A 21826-nucleotide genomic window follows, 5' to 3' on the forward strand; every position below is an offset into this window, starting at 1 on the left:
TGTCCACTTGATCATTCTGCATTACAATCCCGTTTTGTCACACAATGATATATTTCTATTTAAACGTACTATTATTATTATTGTGATTGTTAGAATTTACTATGAAAATAATAATGATAATTACTTTATATAATACTTTAATAATATTTAAAGTAATTAATTATTTGTCGAGTAGGAGATTTCATAATTTTAGATTTTTTTTGAATAAAATAATTCTCTTTGATGTATTTTTTATTACCAGAGAATAATTTATCTTATACGAATGGCAATGTTTTATCTGAAACTAATCTTTAATCTCACTTCGCTATTGCTATGCTGTTATTATTATATCTACTAGCATATACAGTTAAAAAATTTATAAATTTTGAAAAAGTAAAATTTTTTAACTTTTAATTTTAAATTTGTTAATTTAAAAAAATGTTAATTTAAGATTAACTTAAGATGGGGATATGTTATGAAATAATACAAATATGTAAAAAATTAATATAATTTTACACTGACATGCTTACAAATTGTAAAAGTTTTATATTTTCAATAAAATTGACATTTATAATATGTTTAATTAACACATTTTATTCATTCCACTTAGAATTTATATTTTAATATACATTACTTTCACTTATTCGTAAAAAATGTGTTACTTTAACTATGTCAAAAATATCGAATTTAACACAAATATCAATTTAACACAAAATATTTAAATAACACAATCATACTTTGTTAAATTAATACTTATTATAATGTATGTTAAAAATTTGATACAAAAATCAGTTTTAAAAGAAATACAAAATGTTTTTTGACTGTGTATTCGAGACAGAGCGAGCCATCGATCTACATATTTTATTTCTTCGTATACCACGCAGTGGGAGCCATCTTTCATGAAAATGACTGTGTAAATCACGCTATCGGCTATTAAAGCAGTATTGCAGTAGAAACGTCCGTTTATAATCGACCCTCCCGGTTTAAATATACTTATTTCTTATCGCCGAGGCGATGTTTCCACCTCGCGAACGTGACAGGACTTTAATAAAATATTGCAGCGCGCAAAACCGCAGCGCGAAACGAAAGCGTTGGATGCAGAAATAAAGGCTCACGGCCGAAGAATAGAGACGCGTGGTCGCGGGAGGGGTTGGGAGGAAAAGAGATGCTCCGGGGGATGAGATAAATTGAAAGAGCTCTCGAAGTTGTCAACCTCCACCGCTGGTCGACTCTCACCAACCCCGCCGACCATTTCTCTGTCTCGGCATTCTGCAACGCGTTCCCGCGTCTACCTCTGTGTGTGCGTGCTACAGTGCGTATACATGACTGATAGATGTGTATGTACATCTACATAGCGGTGTACACAATATCCGTGTAGGCGCGGATTATACCGTATCCGTGTACAAATGCACAGCCGCCGACCGTACAGTTTGCGCGCGCCCGGGCATTCGGTTATTTATTTATTTATTTATTCAGAACGGCTCGAACGCTCGTCACTTCATGAATACAATATTAGGCGCTTCTGCGGCTGTATTTCCGAAGAATCCGCAGGAATCTTCCATTCCCTCTGTCAGACTTTGCACGAACGAAGTCTTATACAAATCTTCCCTGCGTCTCTTTTAAAGTACAGTCGTCGAAATTAGTTAAATGTTTTGCCCTTTATAAAGTAAAAAATTTTGCTTTTGAACTTTTAACCAAAAAACTTAATTAACGAATTTGGCAAGTAATAAAAAATCAACAATGTTAAAATTTTTATTAAATTTAAATTGAAAGATTGTTTGATAATCACGCTATGTCTACTGTACGTTATTAACGAAAATAAATGATAATAGCTTTCAATATTCTTATCAAGATTTTATAAAATCACATGTAAAATTCCTTGTATAATAGATAATTAGATGGAAGTTTTGAATATGTATAATATGTGTGCAATGATTTAAGAAAAACACATATAATATTCGAAAATATTTTCCAAAAAGGTCCATTTTTTATTCTGAATTATTAAGAAGATTATTTATTTTTAGTTATATTGTAAATATATAATACCTTAATTCTTTATCTCAAAATTTATTTGTACTTGAATAGAATTTCAATTCTGTTCATAAGTAGTACTTAAATATTTTCTTCATATTTATTGAATATTCTGTTTTCCATTTTGATGTCTTTAACATATTTTTTTAATATTGCAAGTTTTTACTTCTAAATCACTGCATATCATACGTTATACCGTTGGAAAATTTGTGTTAAATTTGACACATTTCACATGTCTCCAAATGGTTATATTTATGTATTAATTTAACACAAGATTAATAGAAGGTAATATAAATATCATTTAAGAAAAGACAAAAAAGGTAATACATAGTTTGTAAACAAACCATGGAAACATATTTTTTTCAGAATAATTAATATTTGCGATACGTTAAACTAACACATAGTTTATTCATCATCTTAGAATTTATGTTTTAAAACATTATTTTTATGCTATTTATTTATTTACTCATAAATTATATTATTTTGGCAACAGAAATATTGAATATCAATTTAATACAAATTGTTTAAGTAACATAAACCATATTATGTTAAATTAACGCCCGAATATGTTAAACAATTCAACACAAAATGTTAACAAGGACTTGAGTGGATAATTTCCAATACAAGTACGAAATGTTTTTTACTGTATACAGTAGAAGAATAGTGTACATATATGTACTCGTATACGTACTTTACAATCGTAGTACACTATTGAAATCTGTCAACTTTTCGGGCATTTATATCCGCGACTGTACCAATTTTCCTGCTCTCACGAACGCGTCTGGGATAAAGTTTGTGAGGGTGCAAAGTCAAGCGGCTTTCTTGGATTTCATAACGAAATCCGTTCACCACTTCTCAGGCGGAAACTTCGCAATTCCGACTTCGATGACATGACTGGAACTCGTTCATGATGCATTCTCCTTGTGTAGATAAAATTTATAAAGAATAAAGAACAAGAATTGTTGTAGAAATTGATAGAAGCGGATAATTCTTAATTTCTGTTCGATAGAAGAATTAGATAGAAAATAACTTTTGATATCAGTAAAAAATAATTCACAGAATTAAAAGACTAGCTTCCCGAATATTTGAAATAAAAAGTTAAACAGTTAAATGTTTACTCGTATTTACTCGAGGAGTAGAATTCAATACACGATCGGCGTTTTTCTTTTAAACTGTCGTTTCAATTTTTCAATATTATTTCAATGCGTATTACGTGGTTGCATCTTTTTTTATATTTTGATTTTATTAATAAAACGCTTCGAAGAAACTAAATCCGACATCTACTTCAAAAGATAAAAAAAGTTGAATTCGGGCAGAGACGATCCTCAGTTGACCGTCGAAATGAGTTTAATCGAGGGTGAAGCAGCCTGATTGCTACGTCATTTATGGGTAGTGAAAATTATTTGCATTATCGGTTTCGAACAGTTTAAAACAAAAGCAGACTGAAACTGCGCTTTATCTGGATATTTATGATTATTGCTTTTACGGATTCCGACAGATTTAGGGTGCAATAAAGGTTTAACACTAAAATCACAGCGATGGTATCATTTTGGTTTTATTAATTTTTTCTTTTTGTATTAAATATACAGTACAGAAATATTAAAAATACGTGAATATGATACAAATAATTCTAATGATATACGTATAATATTAAAATAAATTTTTATTAAGAGAAAACAAGAACAAAATTGGCATCTCTTGTTGATAGTTCTAGTTAGATACCGTCGGTAATTCTAGTGTTGAAGCTGAATTGACGATGCGTTAATTCAGAATATCCAGATTAATCATCAGAAAGAAAAATTGTATTAACATTTTATCGAATATTCAGATACGCACGAAGAGAGAACGTTCAGAATAAAAAGGGAAAATGATCGATATTGCAAGAATTGATCATATCCGTCTCCGTTATATTTATCCAGTTTTCAGTATTATTCACATGCGTATAAAATTCTGACGAAGAAATCCGCATGAAATTCACGAAAATCTGGGCGCAACTCATAGACTGCGGTCGTGCAAGCGTCGAGGAAATTCGACATGAGAAAATTGTGTTTCCGCGACGAGTCCGCGAAACGAGCATCGAAAGAAGTCGTTCGAAGTCCCGCACTTGTATTGTACTTCGCACTTGGCGCACGAGTATGAAAACCGTGGAAGGTTTTCGCGGCCCGCGAAGAAACTCGCCAAGTTCTACGCCCATAGAAGATATTTACTTACCGAAATTTCGCATGTGGCGTTTCACCGACGAGGATACACACCGCGACGCAGAGAAGAGAAAATATATATCTTCTTCGGTAGGATTGTACAGTGTATAAAACGCGCGAGTACACGTAACATTACAAATAACGTATATGGATAATACGCGAGCGAACAACGAAAGAATTTACTGCTAAGAGCCTTTATAATTTCTCTCTCGAGGAAAAATCGTATGACATATCGCACGGCGTGATTTTAATGCCCGCGAAAGAAGAAAGATAAAGAGGTTGTAATCTTAGACGCTTTTTTTTGTGCTAATACATCATGCAATCTCTTTCTTTCTCGGATAAAATATGTAAAATATGACGTACGTGCTTTTCAGCGTGTCTTCTTCAAGATTACATCTTGTAAAAATTTTTACGAGCTAAATTGTAGTTTGTATTAGATATTTATTTTATTTAAACAAATTTTTTTTTAATTATTAATCACATATATTACCCTATAATTATTAGAAACCGCAGGATATGGAAATATAAGCACATAAAAACATGTAAATATTTTTACAAGTTTTTATTGTATGTCGTCTATATTAGATATATATCTATATGAGATATTTCTTTCATTATCAAAATTTTATTATGAAGTTTTCTTAAATTATGTTAACTTGTGTGTGTGCATTTACATTATCTAATCAATTATTATAGGCATCGTGTGTATATGTATAAAAAAATATGTAGGTATATACACTTATGTATGCATAAATATTTAAAAGAACAAACAATAAGGGCTATGTGCCACGTAGGATCTTCAATGCTTAAATAAATAATTAAGAACAACTATGAATTTAATTACAAACGTTTCGATTCTCTAATCAAATTATTTTCAATATAAAAAAAATAATTAACTTACAATGTGATAAGAATTACATGATTAGACATCGTTTGATATTATATTCAATTGTGAAAAAAAAAGTAAGTAACGATTCTGTAAATAAAAAAATAGATACGTATACGTAACTCAGTTTTTTATTACTTTTCGTATTATTTTTCCGCACGCAATGCGGCGAGCGGCCAACGTTTTTAACGCGAACGAAAAGGGATATGGTGGGAGGAGAGACAGAAGAGAGATAAAATTGGAGACTTCGAATATTTCGCCCTTGGGAGCAGTGGCCATTTTACGCGCCATTTCAATCCGTGACGTCGTCATCGAGAACGAGCGCGCGTTGTCCTCCCTCTCCTGCGTACTCTCGATATGGGAGAGAACTTCATTTTTTTCAAATCCTTTTTTCTTTCCTCTTCTTCAACGATTCGTCCCGTCGGAGTCGCGCGCCCGCGCGCGCGCTAGAAATTAAAGCGGCGATTATCGAATTTCCTTTTCCACGCCGCGTCGACTATTTTTCCCATATCACCCCGAACGGATTGATATAATAAGCCGTACGTTTAACTGAAGTGTTTGCGAGAAATATCAAAATTTTTCGCTCGACAAGCCTTCGTTAAAATCTCCCACTGACGTTGATATCGTAAAATCGCGATTGTGGCTATCAGATAAAAAATAATACGCACGGCGATATGATATGTATTACGTTACACTCGATAAATTATTAAATTTCTCCTACGCAAATGTAAAATCGTGCATTCGCATTCGCATTCTGTACAATCGGGACTGTCAAAAAAATAATGCGCGCAGTGACACGAAATGTATTACGTTACCTCGATAAATTATTGAATTTCTAAATAAAAATATCACGGGGCTCTGTGAGGCCCTTTCCGCGCGCGACAATTTTGTAAAATGCGTTTCGATAGTATATAGTTAAGGCACGTTCTGAAAACGATGAAAGCGCGCGCTCGTCAATATTCTGTAACCCCGATTATCGGCAAATGTCTGGCGCGGCCCATTGACACGCGCCGCATCAGCGGACAAAAAAGTGACTGACGTTTCTCGATTGGTAGCTGCAAACGCAGAAGTAATCTGCACGTTCGGCTTTTGCTGCGGAGTTAATAGTGTTGACGCCGTCGCGGTAACATTTTGGTCCAGCCCATTAAGCATTTCACGATACATTAACATGAAGCGCGTTTTGAAGTTGATTATCACGATATAATATACCTATTCTCGAAATTTGAAAGCGATCGCGCGATGAGGATAAATCGCGTATTCCGGAAATCGAAAGAGATCTCACAATTCGGTTAAGATAAAATCCTAGCTGTGCTCGATTATTTACGTAATTTCGTCATTAATTAATTTTTCCGCAACGGGAATTTGACAGACGATGAATTTAGTGAATATATTTTTAGCGTTAGGAATGAACAGTTTTACCAAATTGACTTCATGTCTTCAAAGTCATATATATAGATCGTACATTTGGCAATGGTTTAAATAATAGACGTGCTAATTAATTTTAACAAGTGGTTTCCGTTTCATGAAAATTTAGTCTAAAAGTACCAAAATATTTCCTCCATTTGAAGAATTCAATTTAGAGAAATGTTTATGTATAATTTATGTTTATATAATTTGACATATCACGTTTGTAGTAAAAAACCATTCTTTATAAATGTTAACTTTTTCAGTATCCGGTGAGAAGATTCTATTTATTTGTACACTATTTATTAGCGAGTATATCGGAATTATTTTTAACTAAATGCATGACAAAGAGGAATGCGTAGTAGAAGGAAGTGAACCTGCGATGGAGAAAGCTGCAAGCCCAGCAATATCAACTTTCGTCCTCGTAAAACTTTCCAACTGTGACGCTTGACAGCTGTCAATGAAGGGCGAGGACGGTCGCGGTTTTCCACCCTCGGTCACCCAGCTTTCATTCCGGGGACTGTCAAAGTGTCAAGAATCCGCATTGCCATTCTTCTCCTCCCCCTTTTAGTAAGGATAATCAGCGGTTATGGCGTTAATCACATTGGTAATGCGGCTATTTACTACCAAGTTTCCCGATTGGACTTTCCTGTTCGTAAAATATAATTAATAAATTCGCAAAGTCACCATACTTTATTAATTCAATTTTTGAAGATTATTTGTGACTACTTTTTTCTCGAAATTTGTAGATTGTATATTTGCAATTGCTGGTTTGTGCTATTTAAATTTAACCCTCTGGAGTTGACATTAAAATTTGTAATAATTATTGAGTCTAAGATTCACTTAATATATATTAATTAAAAGGCATTAATTAATTTCAAAATATTAAAATGACATAAATTCTGTAAAAAAGAATGAATAGTAAGTTTATTTTAATAAGAATAATCCAATTTACAGATGTAACAAAAAAAATTATTTGTTTTTTTGTGGCAATTGCTAAATACAATATATGTACAAGAATTAAGAACTAATTGTAAATTCGAATATAATGTATTTTTTATCTTAATTGTCAATTGCAGTTATAAAAATTATTTAAATTTTTAAGTATTCTGTTTGAAGTACATAATACAAATAAACCTCTGGCAATTGATAGATGAAGGTTCAAAATTTTTTTACCTATAAGTAAAAATCTCATAGCACTGATCGTACAGATTGTACAATCATCTAAAATTTTTCGTGTCTAATGGTCCATTGCTGTAGGATTAATTATTACTTTACAGAAAAAGCTGAATTATTTTTACTCATCAGAGGCGTATTCTCGAAAAATATCGCATTCGAAAATGTACAAAAATACTACAGTTACGTATAGATTTCCCTAGTATTTTATATGTGCAAATATTTTTCGAGAATCAGGGACCAGAATCTGCGTTATCCAAACAATAGTGGGTCCAATAAATTCACGTTAGTTACGCGGAGGGATAATCTTGAAAATCGTATCTTTTAAAGTGATTCCAATTGTCGTTGACAATGTAAGATTGTTAATGTACGTTTCATATTTTGTTTTCTGAATTTTGCTTGGTTCCGCGAAATTGATATTGTCTTTAAAGGTCTATCAAACGTTTCGAATCACTTCGTGTAAGCTCGATACTTGTAAATTGTCTCGCTATGATTGCAGCGTATTCGACAAAAAGCGGATTGCCGCGTTATCCAACGAAAATCGTTGCCTGGCAAAATTGTTGGGACACTTCGACAGTTATTGAGTTAAAGTGCTGGGGATACGCAATGTTAAATTTCTCCGGGCACCGAGTGCGTGCTAATTACTCGGCGGGGGGAACACGATTAATATCCAGCCATCCATTAAAACGCGTTCGTGCAAATCTATATTCGGGCGAGCGATTTTTTTGTTACCATGCGTGCCCGCGTTTCCGTCCGAACGGCAGATTTTTCCGTTGCGCCGACAACGAGAACAATAACGAGATTACGTTACGTTCGATTACGCGGCGTTACCCGCGTCGTCTTCCCATTCGCGTATGTGTATCGGTTTTTTTTCCCGCAGCATTTCCAATATTTCGGAATTCGTATCAGATGCGAACTCGAACAAAGTCATACGCAACAAAGATACCTGCAGTGCGAATGCGTTGCTTGTCCACATGGCACAGACAAAAATCTGTATCATCAGAAATACTGCAGTGATTGCGCTCTCGTTTGCAATATCCGCTCTCAGTCTCTGTTCTCTATGAACCATGTTTCAAAAGAAAGATTTTTTTTATTATTTTTCTGTGAAAATTGTGTCAAAACGAGATTTATACATATCTTTACAAGTTTAAATATCACTTTATTGAGACATATTTCAAACAAGATTGCATATTTAGTAGCTGCACATATAAATTTTTTTTTTTCTTAATTATCTGGACTTCATGATTGTCTCGAATTTTTTTCGTAAATAAATATAGGAAATATGTTTGGATTACTTTATATAAAAAGTGACAAAAAAGTTTGGCTACAATGTTTTTATCAAATCATTAGTAACATATATTTACAAAAAACAAAACTCTCTAAAATTTGTTGTGTTTTATTGAATATAAAAAATAATAATTAACATTCAAAATGGCCTTTAGCTTTGAAACAACAATGTGAGTGGATCGTTTCCAACACATATAACTTTTTATCATACCTATATTGACGCTACGCAGCCATCGAGTGCGCATAATTACGTTAGGTCACGCGTTCCCATCTTAATCAAGAAATTTCGCGTCCGGTCACAGGACGGTCGCTTTACCGAAATAAGGGGCGCGTATGTTGTCGCAGGCCATTTCGGAGGGTGACTTATAGCCTCGCGGGGGTCGTTATTTCCACGTCGAAAGAGGAGGAAGACACGGAGAGCGGGCGAGAAGACTGCGAGGTAATTTAGCTATCCATGAAAACGCATCTCCTTAAGTTTGCTTGATATATGAACGTTCTTGCGTCGCGGCGACTCTTTACCGACTCCATGGCTGCACGTCTTATCGGTCTGTTTTCGATTACAATCGAGATTTGGCGAAATATCCATTACTTCCATATCGATAAATTTTACGTTGCCATTTAATTCAACAAAATTACCAGGGATTTCCATTGTGATTTCACCATAGTCGTAATATCTCTTTCCTCTTGCTGAAAATATCTTGCTTACCATTAATCTCTGGCATGCTGACGTATCATCTTTTTCGAGAAATATATTGCGATCTCGCAAGCTTCGTTATCCCGCGCTGCAAAAGGATAAGTATAGGAAATGTAATGTCCGAACTGCATATTTGCAATGTAACATACATTATACGTTTCAAAAACTTTTGATGCACCTACATCCACGTAGGTATATCCCGGTTCTTCCGATCAATATGCAAATTTATTTAAAAGAAGTAATTTGTATAAACAAAGTTAATATTTAGATAATGTGCGGAGATTATTTGATATGTGTATTTAAAGCGTAAAAATACGTTTGATATTTCAACCAGATCTTTCTAATTCAACTCGAGCGTAAAATGAATAAAAAACGTTATAAAGGTGATGTTGTAAGGGGATTTATATGAAGAAATTTCAACCTCCATACACACACGCACACACACACGCACACACACACGCACATATGTATATATAGTCTATGAGGTTTCTTTTTCAGTTATTCAGCGAGCTTAATTTTCCTACATTTGAACGAAGGAATTTTAAATAGCTTCAGCTAATTAAGAGTATTATCGTCTTCCACGTCGTAGACAAGGACAAGGGCAATCTTTTACAATAAGAGATCACTTCCGACGCCGTGACTCTCCTCATTACAATAGCAATTATTCTTGTCGCTATTGTCCTTATTATCGTTGTCCAATTGAACGACACGGGCCATTTCGGGGTGAAAATTACCGGCTCGTGAGGGATCGTTACCCGTGCACCAGTACAGAACGAGGGGGTGGCGGGAAGATGGGGAATAGTAGAAAGGGGGCAGGATGGATAAGGAGGTCACGAGGAAAGTAATGACTCGTCCGTGGGAATAAAGCCCACATAATTTTGCGTTTCTCAAATCCGCACTCGCGCTACTGCAAGCCATTCATTTAACGAAAAATAATGTCGGGCGTCGGTGTCAGAAGTAGGTCGTCGCCGACGCTGTCGGGTAACAATCGCGATATTCGAGCCGAAAAGAGCATCGTTCGTCATTCTTTGTGCTCGATATAACGATGTGACTCTGAACGAGCGAACGAGCTTTCGCACGACGACGGATTTAAATCCTGCGCGGTTGTTCGAAGAGGACTGTCGATTGTGTCGCGAAGAACATTCACTTCCTGTCAATATGTATCTCTCGAAAATAAACGAAAGCGGCAATGTCTTTATTCATATAAAAGGTGTATACAGGTACAAAGGCGCGCGATATAGGATGTCACGTCGTGTCTAGGTAAAATTTTGATAATAAAATTTCTCAGCAGACTCGCAATCTGCCTTGTCTATACATAAGTAAAACTTTCTATGGAAAGGACAATTACACGCGATGATTTTCTAGTCCTTTATTATACATGCTGAGTTATTCGTGCCTCACTGTGTCGATTAATTTCGGAATTGCCACAAAACTGGAAATCAAGAAATTATCAGGGAATTATACAAAATTTTTTAGAAAATTAAAATTCTTGGCTTTAATATACATACATCATACTTATGCAATTTTCGAACACTACTATTTTTATGTAATAAATGCAATCGTCATTATAGAGAATATAACTGTTTTCTTAACATTCGCTAACTATTTAGATGGTAATAATAACTATTAAGAGATATGGTAAGGAAAATCAGAAAAAACATAGTTGTAATGATCATATTTCAATATTAAAGCAGCTAATGTGCATAGTTAAAATAATTATAAATTTATAGTTGACTCAAAAAGTGACTATACAAATTATAGTTAAATTATACTACTTGCAACCATTTTTTTGGTCTCGGTGTATAAATGTTATAATTAATTACTTGATGCTTCTAATTTTTCGAAAAACAAAATGTGCACGAATGACCCAATTGTGTATACTAAGGGTAAATTTAGACAGATACAGATCTGAAAATAATTTTGTTGGTTCAAGATAATTATGTTGAAAACTCAAGCATAATGAGCATATTGCTGCAAAAAGTTTTGACATTCTAACAACCAGTTTGAACCTTCTACATAGTTATCTTTACAGTCCAACAATTACATTCAGATCTGTATCTACTTAAATTTTTAAATACTTTAGCAAAACCATTCTTTTCGCACGCGTGCGCGCGCGCGCGCGTGTGTGTATGTATAAACGAAATCTTCCGTTTTATACATATATATTTAAATGGAATAATAATTAAAGTAGATACTCTTTTCTTAACAATTATTATATTTCTTAATAATAATTAAAGTATATTCTTTCCTTATTTAATATGAAGCCGTAAAATATTTTGGCAAACAACAGAAACCAACGAAGAACTTCTTGTGTAACAAAGTTTCTTGCACGATAAATTCCTAATTTTGCTAATTCCACGCGTAGAGACTCCATCACTGTCGCAATAATAATACACGGTAACTGTTCTTGCTCATCGCTTACAGAAGCAACGTCGTAATACGGTTATTTGTTAACGAAATTATGTCGCGCATGCGTATCGTTTTGTCGACGAACGTGCGCCGTTTTGAGGGGTGAATTACTGTTCGTGTGCGAGGGATCGTTGTACGCGTGAACAAAAGCAGGGTGCGGTAATCGTTGGACGGTGGCGCAGAGGGAACGGCATCTCCAGAAGGGGGTAGAGGGGGGACACAGAAAGTAATGTCCTGTCCGTGAGAATAAAGCCCACTTAATTGCGTGTCGAGCACATAAGAACGTTTCTCAACTTCTCGCCGCTACAGCGATCGTAACTTACGCGGTAAGTAACGTCGTCCGAATCCACAGAGACTCAAGTAAGCTCGCGTGATGACCCCGAAAACAGAGAACAATGGCATTTCAAGAATGGTAGCGTAATACGCTGCAAGGGGTCCATGAATAATAAGGACCGTTAGGATTTAATTAACTTGCGGAAAGAACATTTTTTGGATGTATTAAAAAAGATATTTCCTTATTTTAGCTGAAAAAAAAAACCATTTTATTCGCGAGTTAATAAAATTTAATTGTTCCATCAGTCATGTATTTTTGATTGAGATAGCATGATCTTTCACATATGGCTCGAGCCATCAAAGTAAAAGTAAACAAGTAAAAATAGGCAAAGTGTAAATGCGTCACTGAAACTAATGTTATAAAGAGATTTAGATACCTATTTTTAATTATTTATTTTTACAATTTATTTATTAATCTATTTAAGTTCTAATTAATTTCATTGTTTGTCAATTTAACACTCCGGAATTGATAATACATCTATTGAATTTATTGTTATAAATTTCTTTGTTGAAAATATCAAATAATTCAATTTCCTTTATGTTACATCTGTAAATTCGGATTATTCTTATTAAGATATACTTGGTATTTTCATTCTGTTTTATACGAGTTTTATACGTCAATTTCCTTAAAATTAATTAGTGCCTTTTAATTAACATAGATTAAATGTAAGACCCATCATCAATTGCTATAGATTTTAGCATCAGTTTCTGAGAGTTAAGAGAATCTTCTTATAACATATTTCATTGCCTATCTCGTCCACGGTAATTTATATCAATCTTGTGCTATAAAAAAGGGAAGGCCTGAATAATTCTGTGAGAGATATTTCTTTATATTCCTCGTAAACGACTTTACAGCAGGTAACTCTGATTCCGTATTTTCATCGTACGTATAATAAAATATTCTTATCGGCGTCAGACTATAAATAGAGACTCCGCCACCGGCAAGAATCACTAATAATCATAAAGTAACGATATAGTGTTATTTATCGCGACGAAAGTTTTATCGTTATTTTATCCATAAGTTTGCTTCTTTCTCGCAATCTCTATTCATGCTTCCCTCCTTATTATATTTTCTTCGCTATCGATAAAGTGATATAGATTACGGTATTTTGAAACTGTTATAGGATATCCCAAATAAAATATTATTGTATAATCGCAATATTTTAAGCATATAAATTCAATAAACAATGTTTATTGAATTTCAAATAATAAAAATATCTTCTCTTTTCTTAATATAGAAATTCATATTCTTGTTTATCATAGGAATTAAAAGTTTATCTAATTGAATAAAGTTTCGTTATTATATTTATTCAGCAAAATTTAAATTTGCAGAGGTATTCGCAAAACTGAAACTACATATTTTGTTACGCGACTATTTGCACAAATGAAAAGTGAAGTCGTAGAACATTCGATGCAACGCGAGAATTGCATCGCGTGTCGATTCATTCCCTTACTCGAAGACGAGATACTCCGTCATGGTAACCGAGATATGTAGAGAGGTACATATCGTGGTTATGGATTTCAATTTACCGATTCTGGTTAGATCGTGACGTGTATCGACGTCGATATCGATTTTGTCCACTCGGTCGAGTTCCTACCGAAACCGGCAATACATATAGCCTGGGCATGAAGCATAAATATAAAATTTCAGGGCATTCCATTTCGCTGGTGTGGTCGAAAAGCTCCCGCTCTCGCCCTTTCTCCATTCCATCGCCATTCTCCGGCATGGAAAATCTTTTGTTGTGCTAGATTGACCGAGAGCTTGCTCGCGTATCTCGATTTATTCGTCCTCGTAGCTGCAAGAAGTTTTTGTTAATGCGTCACCACCATTTCTAATTGCTCTTTAAATCCGTAACGTTCAGAAACCTTGCAGAAAATGAAAGCCGCTTTTAAGATTAATTGATTGGCGATACGGACATAAGTTATAACGACGTAGACTTCAAAAATTGATTATTGCTGTAAGCTGTGGATTAAACGGTTTAACCTTTCTGTCAATAATTTTTTACCCTTTCATAAGGTTCCTGTTAAAAATGTAAAAGTGAAACGATATAAAGTCTATGCAAAAATTGTTCTTTGTTATTCGAAAGATGTGAATTTGAGACGTCATAATGAAATTTGCACAAAAATATAAAAATTTTTACTTTTTAAAATTCGATGAGTACATAGAAAGGATGTTGAAATATTCAAAAATTTAAGTAAATATAAATCCAAAAATAATTTTATGGGATCATCAAAATAATTACATAAGACGCTCAAGCATGATTAACAATGTTGCAAAAATTTTTGACATTTTAACAATTATCTTGAGCATTCTAAATAATATTTAATAGTCCAAACAAAATTATTTTCAGGTCTGTATTTAGCTAAATTTTTAGATACTTGAATTATACTCTAAAAACTATCGGTGTAAATTTAACATCTCTGGTGTGGATTCAACATAATGTGGATTTAATATCGTGTATTTAAAATCCATACTATAATGTTGATATAAATTCAAGAGATATGAAATCCATATTGCTATTAATATTAACAGCAACACAGTAAAAATTATGTAGACATCGCTGTTTTTTGGAGTGTATACATTGAAAGAAGAGTTGTTCTTTAGAAAACGATGATCTATTTTTAAAATCTTACATCTTTTTCTTGATTAAAATTTTTATTATTTTATTGTATTCTTGTTCCAAAATATGACTGTTTCAACATTATTTTAGCAGTTTTCCTATCCTAAAGTTTAAAATTGATATTAAATCGACGAAAAAATGTTGAATACAAATAAGCGAGGAAGGCCATATTTGGTCAAATCAGGTGCCCAATAATATTTTTATATGAATCTTATTTGCTTAAACTGGAGATTGCAAGATTCACAAAAATATTATTAGATACTAAGACCCGCTTTGACCGAATATATAATAGCCTTCTTCGCTTACTAGATTTAAAAATATGTTGGTTTAATAATAAAAAGGCTAATCGGATGAATCAAAGAAAGAAATTCGCGCAACGTTCGAAACCCCAGACAGCAAAGCTCGAGTTATCCGCTGCTTTTTACCAACTCCGCGCAGTTTTCTCTTCATTCTCCTCCTCTCGTAAAAGTGCTCCATCATAGTGGGCGACTGGTGCGAACTGTGATTACAGGTTTTGAGTCTCGCTCGTGGATTTTACAGCCCCAGCGCGACTCGCGGGAATCTCATCCCTCGCCGTGTCCTGCGTCGCGTTCTCAACCTTCGGGGGAGTCCTTCCCTCTCGCCCTTCTTTTCCTCCCTTCTATCTCACCACCCTCAACGTCGAACCCGAATAGCGGGAAACGTGCGGCATACGAACCACGTGCAAATAAATAAATGCTTGGGGTGGCCGCCGACGTTAAAACGACGATTGGAAGGGGAGATGGATGCGAAAGAGGGCGACTGACGAATTTTGGGACTCCACGGGTATCGATCTCCATTTCGCTGAACGCACCTGTATCCATCGTTCTTGAGTGTTCAATGATTTTTTCACCGCACATAATCAATCTCTCCTTTGACCCTCCAATTACTTCTGTTTGCTATGAATGATGCAAAATAAACAGCCAGCGGATGGTTCCAGTTAATCTCCCTGATATGTTCGTTTGTTATGCATTCGCAGAAGGTGCGGACTTCAATGTTTTGTAAAACGTTTATTGTTTTAACGAAACACATTCTCTTTTCCCCCTTTTTTCAACCCCATATTCGCATTTTATAAACACGAAATCCAAAAATAAAAATTAACAAATTGTAGACTGTAATTTATGAAAGTTAGAGTTCATCCTCTTGCAGAATCATGATATTTTGAAAAAAAGATAGATTCGAACGAAATAGCTGAATTAATTATAGATGGCATTACAGTTCCTCTTGCCGCATGAAAGTGCACTGACACTTTTTCATTTATTTTTATATAAAAGTCTCTTTAAACTTATTCATTAAGTGATGCGGTCTATATGTTTCCTTTGTACAGAATAAAGAGCGTTATGTTTGTGCAAACCATAATAAAACCTCGAAAACTTAACGTGTCAACGACCATTTGTGCGCGCGTAAACGTGGAAGAAGATTTTAAAAGGGCAAGCTTAACATTCGGCACGGGGAATTTCATTTGCGCCTTGTTATCACAAACAACTAGTCAAAATTTGCGTTAGCCGCAGAGCTTCGTTCTTGATGGGCTCGCTATTTACCCCACGGTCGGTAAACCATTCAACCAACATTTAACCGTCTCGCCCTCTAAAGGGCTAAAAAAACCTCTCTCCAATTAGACGAATCAACATCGTGAGTCAACTTTAGCAAACGATAACAGTCTTTGTCCTGTAACAGGCTCTTGCTAAAATTCCCTTTGTTACCCGCCGCGAATCCTTGCGAAAATATTTCTTTGTGTTAAATTACTTTCACATCTTACGCCAAGTTTCGCGTTTGTTCGCCTCTTAATTACACTCGCTGTTATCTAAATGCGTTAAATGATGTCATGATTATTCGATACATCTTCATGCGACATTTAATTCCCTTTTTTATTTTTACTTGAAAATTGTTTTATTAATAAATATATGTAAATTATGGATGAAATTTATGCCGCTAATTTGCATAAATCAAAATTATGGGGCTATTAGTTTTAGCGGTCTGGTTAACGCTGCTTTATACATAAAGCTTTATACATAAAGAGAATTCAGATAGTTACATCTGATAGCGTATTAACGAAGAATACCTGTGCTAGCGAATTGGTGCGGTTCTGTAATAAAGTTAAACTATTAAATTAATCTCTGATGTAAATTACATCGGACCTGTATAGAATGGTAATTCGAATTGAGGTGAGATGAAGACATTACGATATTCCATGAAATGGTGTTACTACATTAACACTAGATTATATGTTGAATTTTCTTCTTGAATATAAAATCATGATTATTCGATTTACTTTCCATTTAAGTTCATACATAATTAATGAGATATAACTTATCAACTATGTTATGCATATGTATTATCTTACATACTTTCCTTACTTCAAAAGTAAAAAAAAATGTGATCTTCAAGTTATTTTCATGAATGAGTAAAAATTAATTATAAAAAATAAATTAACCTAACTTTTCATTCGCCAAATAGCACTTGTGTTGATTTTAAAGTTTTCAAAGAGATCATAATATCTTTTATAAGAGTAACATATTTCGAGTTGTTATTTTTGTAAATAAAGAGAAAAATCTTCTACAGAAAATATTTTGAGTTAAGATAATTTTGATAATTAAATTTAAGGAAAAAATCGTTTTATGGAATTATTAAAAAAGTCGTTTTAGCTAATCATAATAAATATAAACTATTGGTGACATTTCAAATTATATCACTTTTGATGAATTATTGCGGATTTATAATTTTGTAGGATATAAAAATTATCACGACTTAAAAAAGAAAGTTGTTTTTTAAAAATTGTAAAACAAAAATGACATTTGATCATATTTCTAAGAGTATTTTGTACCGATATTATTTGATTTATCAATAATTTTCTGTTAAGCTGAATAGTCTTCTCCTTTTTCTGAAAAACTTGATTTTTTGTTGTGTCACTTTTGGAGTAAAGGAACGATATATATAATATTACATTATTATTATGTAATAATATAATCATATTAATAATAGAAGGTAACAGGCTCAAAAATAATGTATAAAATTAACAATAAATCAAGGGCAAGCCAGCTGGATCTTAATGCCATAAATTGCTAAAACATAAGTTTATTACACAAATAAACTTTCGACTCCTATTGGGTCATTTTCAATGTTTAAAAGAAAATGAGATTCAATTTATAATTGTTAACGAGATGAGTTCAGGATCTTAAGACAGTTCAATGCTACCATTTTCAAATGTTTTATCTTAGATAATGCACTTTCAATTAACAGCCAAGATTCATGGTTGATCATTGTCGGTTGTGATTGCAATTCTGAATCGCTGTGACTGCGTTTAAGGTCATTTAATAAGAGAGCAGTGCGATGACCACCATGCGCTGTAACACATTTATAATATTTGGATTTTCGTCGGTTGAGATTGCGATTTAGAATTGCTGCGACTACGTTTAAAGTCATTTTATAAAGGAGCAGTGCGATGACCACCATGCGCTGTAATGTATATGTAATGTTAAAATTTCATCAGCTATTTATTGTTAATTTTATACATACATTGTTAGAAATGTAACCACGAGCTTCCTTTACAAGTAAATGAAGCTCGTGGTTATGAACAAAATTAAAAGTAATGAATGATTTAACTGAAAATTTAGTTACAGTAGTTACTTAAATGTAATGAACCTGTATATTAAATTTCATAAATTTTCATGAAAAATACATTAAATTTTATGTACATGTACATAAATATACGTTTTAGTTACAAATACATTAAATTTAATGTAATGTCATGAAATTAAATTCAAATTAAATTCAATTGTGTAATTTAAATGTTAATGAAATTTAAGAACATTTCTAACAGTGTGTTAATCAAAGCTACCGTTTTGCAAAATGATACACACACGACGATATAGTTTATTACTTTCACCGTTCTTAATCTTTGTTATGTTTTGACATGTTGCTATCTAAATGAGCTGTTGATTTTATTTTGTATTCTTTTTAAACAGTGAAAATGACCCAATAGAGGTCGAAACGTTTGTGTAATAAACTTATGTTTTAGCAATTTATGGACATTAAGATTCAGCTTGGCTTGTAGCTCTTGATTTATTGTTAATTTTATAACCATATTATATAAATATAGTATAAAATAATAAATATAATTATACACGCGCGCACATGTACACAACTAATATAAAGTACGATTGACTACATCGAATTTATCGTTCGAAAAATAACATGTTTCCTTCAAAAAGCAATATGTACGTATTGTACTCGAAGGAAAGCAAGGGTGTATCCGTCATTTCTATTTCGTAATTTTCACCTCGTGTTTGGTTCAGGCATCATCCTAGTATCGCGTCCGCTCGTTTCTCGAAAATGGATTCCTATTCTGCCTCGTCGAACTCAAAAATACGCCCCGCCGTTCCCCGTTTCTCCGCTCGTTTTCAGTAGGTGGATCTACGCATGGGGAAACGAACGAGGCACAAGGGACTCCTCCGGATTTCGATTATCGTCGATAACTCGGCTGGATGTATCCCTTCTATACCAGCACTAGTTTCCGGAAATTCGCCTCGCCCTCGGGATTATCCCGCCCCGGGAATTCCCATCTCGCCATCGACGTAGTGTTCCCGCCGATCCCTCTTTCTTTCTCTCCGCCCCACACATCTATCCTGCATTTCTCTTCTCTCTCTCATTTCTATCCCTTCCCCCCTCCCTCCCTTTTATCTTCGGCCTCGCGTTCGATTTGTCCTGAATTACTTCATTGGATATATTACATATCCCTTTTCTTCGTGTGGCTATAACACGCCGACGAGATGTGTCTTACCACAAGCATAGATATTAAGCGAGAATTTCGGAAATGAACATTACGTCATATTGCACGAGTACCTGTTGATTTTATTGCGATTACACGTAGATGTTTTATCAAAGATTGAAGTCATTCGAATTTCGATAATTAAATTTTCAAAATTCACGTGGATTCAACGTTTTGATGAAATAAATGAGAAAAAACGTATGTGTCGCGCACATTTTCTATAGTAAATTAAACACGAAATAAATTATGTGAGAAAATTTATAAACCTTGAACTACTTTTTGCTGTTTCAGAATGCTTATTTCCAGCGAAATGGGAAGGCGCGTGGTTCCAAAGTGGCGTGAGGCAATCAATATTAATTTCCAAGAACGAATTATCCACCAAGGGCAGGTGTCTGCACAACGAAGGTGACAAGTACCTACTGGTAGATCAGTAAGTAATCCGATTTTTCATTTTTATAAGGCACTCGAAACAAATTTATTTATTATTTCACAATCTGAGTATTTTATTATAACTCATTTTCTACTGTATTTATCTACTTATCTTCAGATAACAAATTGTAACAATAAAATAAAACATTTTTTTTTATTGAAAAGCAAATAAGATTAGGTTATATAGTAAAACATTTTGTATTCTGTTAAAACCTTGCTGCAATTTTTGCGAATTTTTAATATATCTAAGTGTTAATTTAATATAATGTGATTTGAATATTTTATGTTAAATTGATATTCAACATTTCCTAGTTAAAATAACATAATTTATGGGTAATTGAATAAACACTATAAAAAAAAATAATACCTATTTTAAAACGTATATTCTAAAATAAAATGTGTTAATTTAACATATAATCGTTAATTTTATTTAAAAAATATGCTTCTAAGATTTGCCTATAAATTGTATGTACTTTTTGTATTAAATTTTTACGTCATATTTGTGTTTAATAATTGCATAATAATTATGTTACTTTCTAACATATTCATTTTGTATTAAATTAATACAAATATTCAGATGAACCGTTTGAAAAATGTAAAATGTATTAAATTTAACCTAAATTGTTTAACTATTTAGATCTGTATTGCTAGAAAACCAATTGAAAGTATTTTTAGTCTCTTGATAAAAATTTTTAGGTCGTTATAGTATCATTCTCGAATTGCAATAAATAAAAGCAATAAAAGATCGATATCCTTCGAACTAATCCAATATTGGTTTCTTCGGGTATCGGAACAAAGAAATGAAGCTATCGATATTATTTACTCGTGTTTATTTTAATCTCTTTGTATGCTGCAAGCAGTTATAGCGAGACTATTTTTACTTTGAAAATTTTTATGGAGCTATTTCTATGTAGGATTCAGATAACGTGTACAGTTCGTGTATCCAAACGATCAAAGCCTTAGTTACTAAAGCTAATATGGCGAAATCAGTCGACCGAATAACCCGGATTTTCTTTTTTTATCTCGAGTTAGTGGTTTATTCAATTTCATGAAGTATCGTTTCGAAAACGTGCAGCTGTATACTTTAAAACTTTTTTAGTTACAAAAAATTTGATGCTTTACATTTACATAATACGTGAAGATAACTCTGTTAACAGCTTGAATCTTTTATTTAAAATTAAGCTTACCTAAATAAACTGCTCGTCGAAAGTTAAATTATAAAAACAAAAAATAAAAAAAAAATCAGGGCGAATGAGAGTCAGCGTGGTAATTAATACGCAATCTTAAATCTTTATTCCAAATAATAGTACATTTCAGTTTACTTTGGAACCACATCTTCAGCAATACAATTTCAAAATATCAATCCCTTCATGTCCAAGAAAAAATCACCATCAGATTAACACAATTTCAAAATATCAATCTCTTCATGTCCAAGAAAAAAATCATCATCAGATTAACAGATTTGATGTTGTAATCCCAAGCCATAGAAGGAATTTGTCTCGACATTGGATCAAAACCAATTAAAATTTATTATCACTAAAGAATATCAAGTTAAAAACCATGTTGATCGTAGCTCGAACGAAGCATGACTTA

At 33.3% G+C, this 21826-nt stretch overlaps 1 protein-coding gene across 1 annotated transcript in view; it reads left to right on the plus strand.

Moving 5' to 3' along the window:
- Window positions 1-21826, plus strand: part of LOC108758429 (uncharacterized) — a 307362-nt gene that overhangs the window by 205546 nt on the left and 79990 nt on the right. Inside the window, exon 4 of the mRNA XM_018503410.1 lies at window positions 20096-20234. Coding sequence (XP_018358912.1) covers window positions 20096-20234 — 139 coding nt within the window. The remainder of the gene's footprint in view (window positions 1-20095; window positions 20235-21826) is intronic.

This window comes from Trachymyrmex cornetzi, unplaced genomic scaffold (genome assembly GCF_001594075.2).
Source record: "Trachymyrmex cornetzi isolate Tcor2-1 unplaced genomic scaffold, Tcor1.1 scaffold156, whole genome shotgun sequence".
Classification (NCBI taxonomy): domain Eukaryota; kingdom Metazoa; phylum Arthropoda; class Insecta; order Hymenoptera; family Formicidae; genus Trachymyrmex; species Trachymyrmex cornetzi.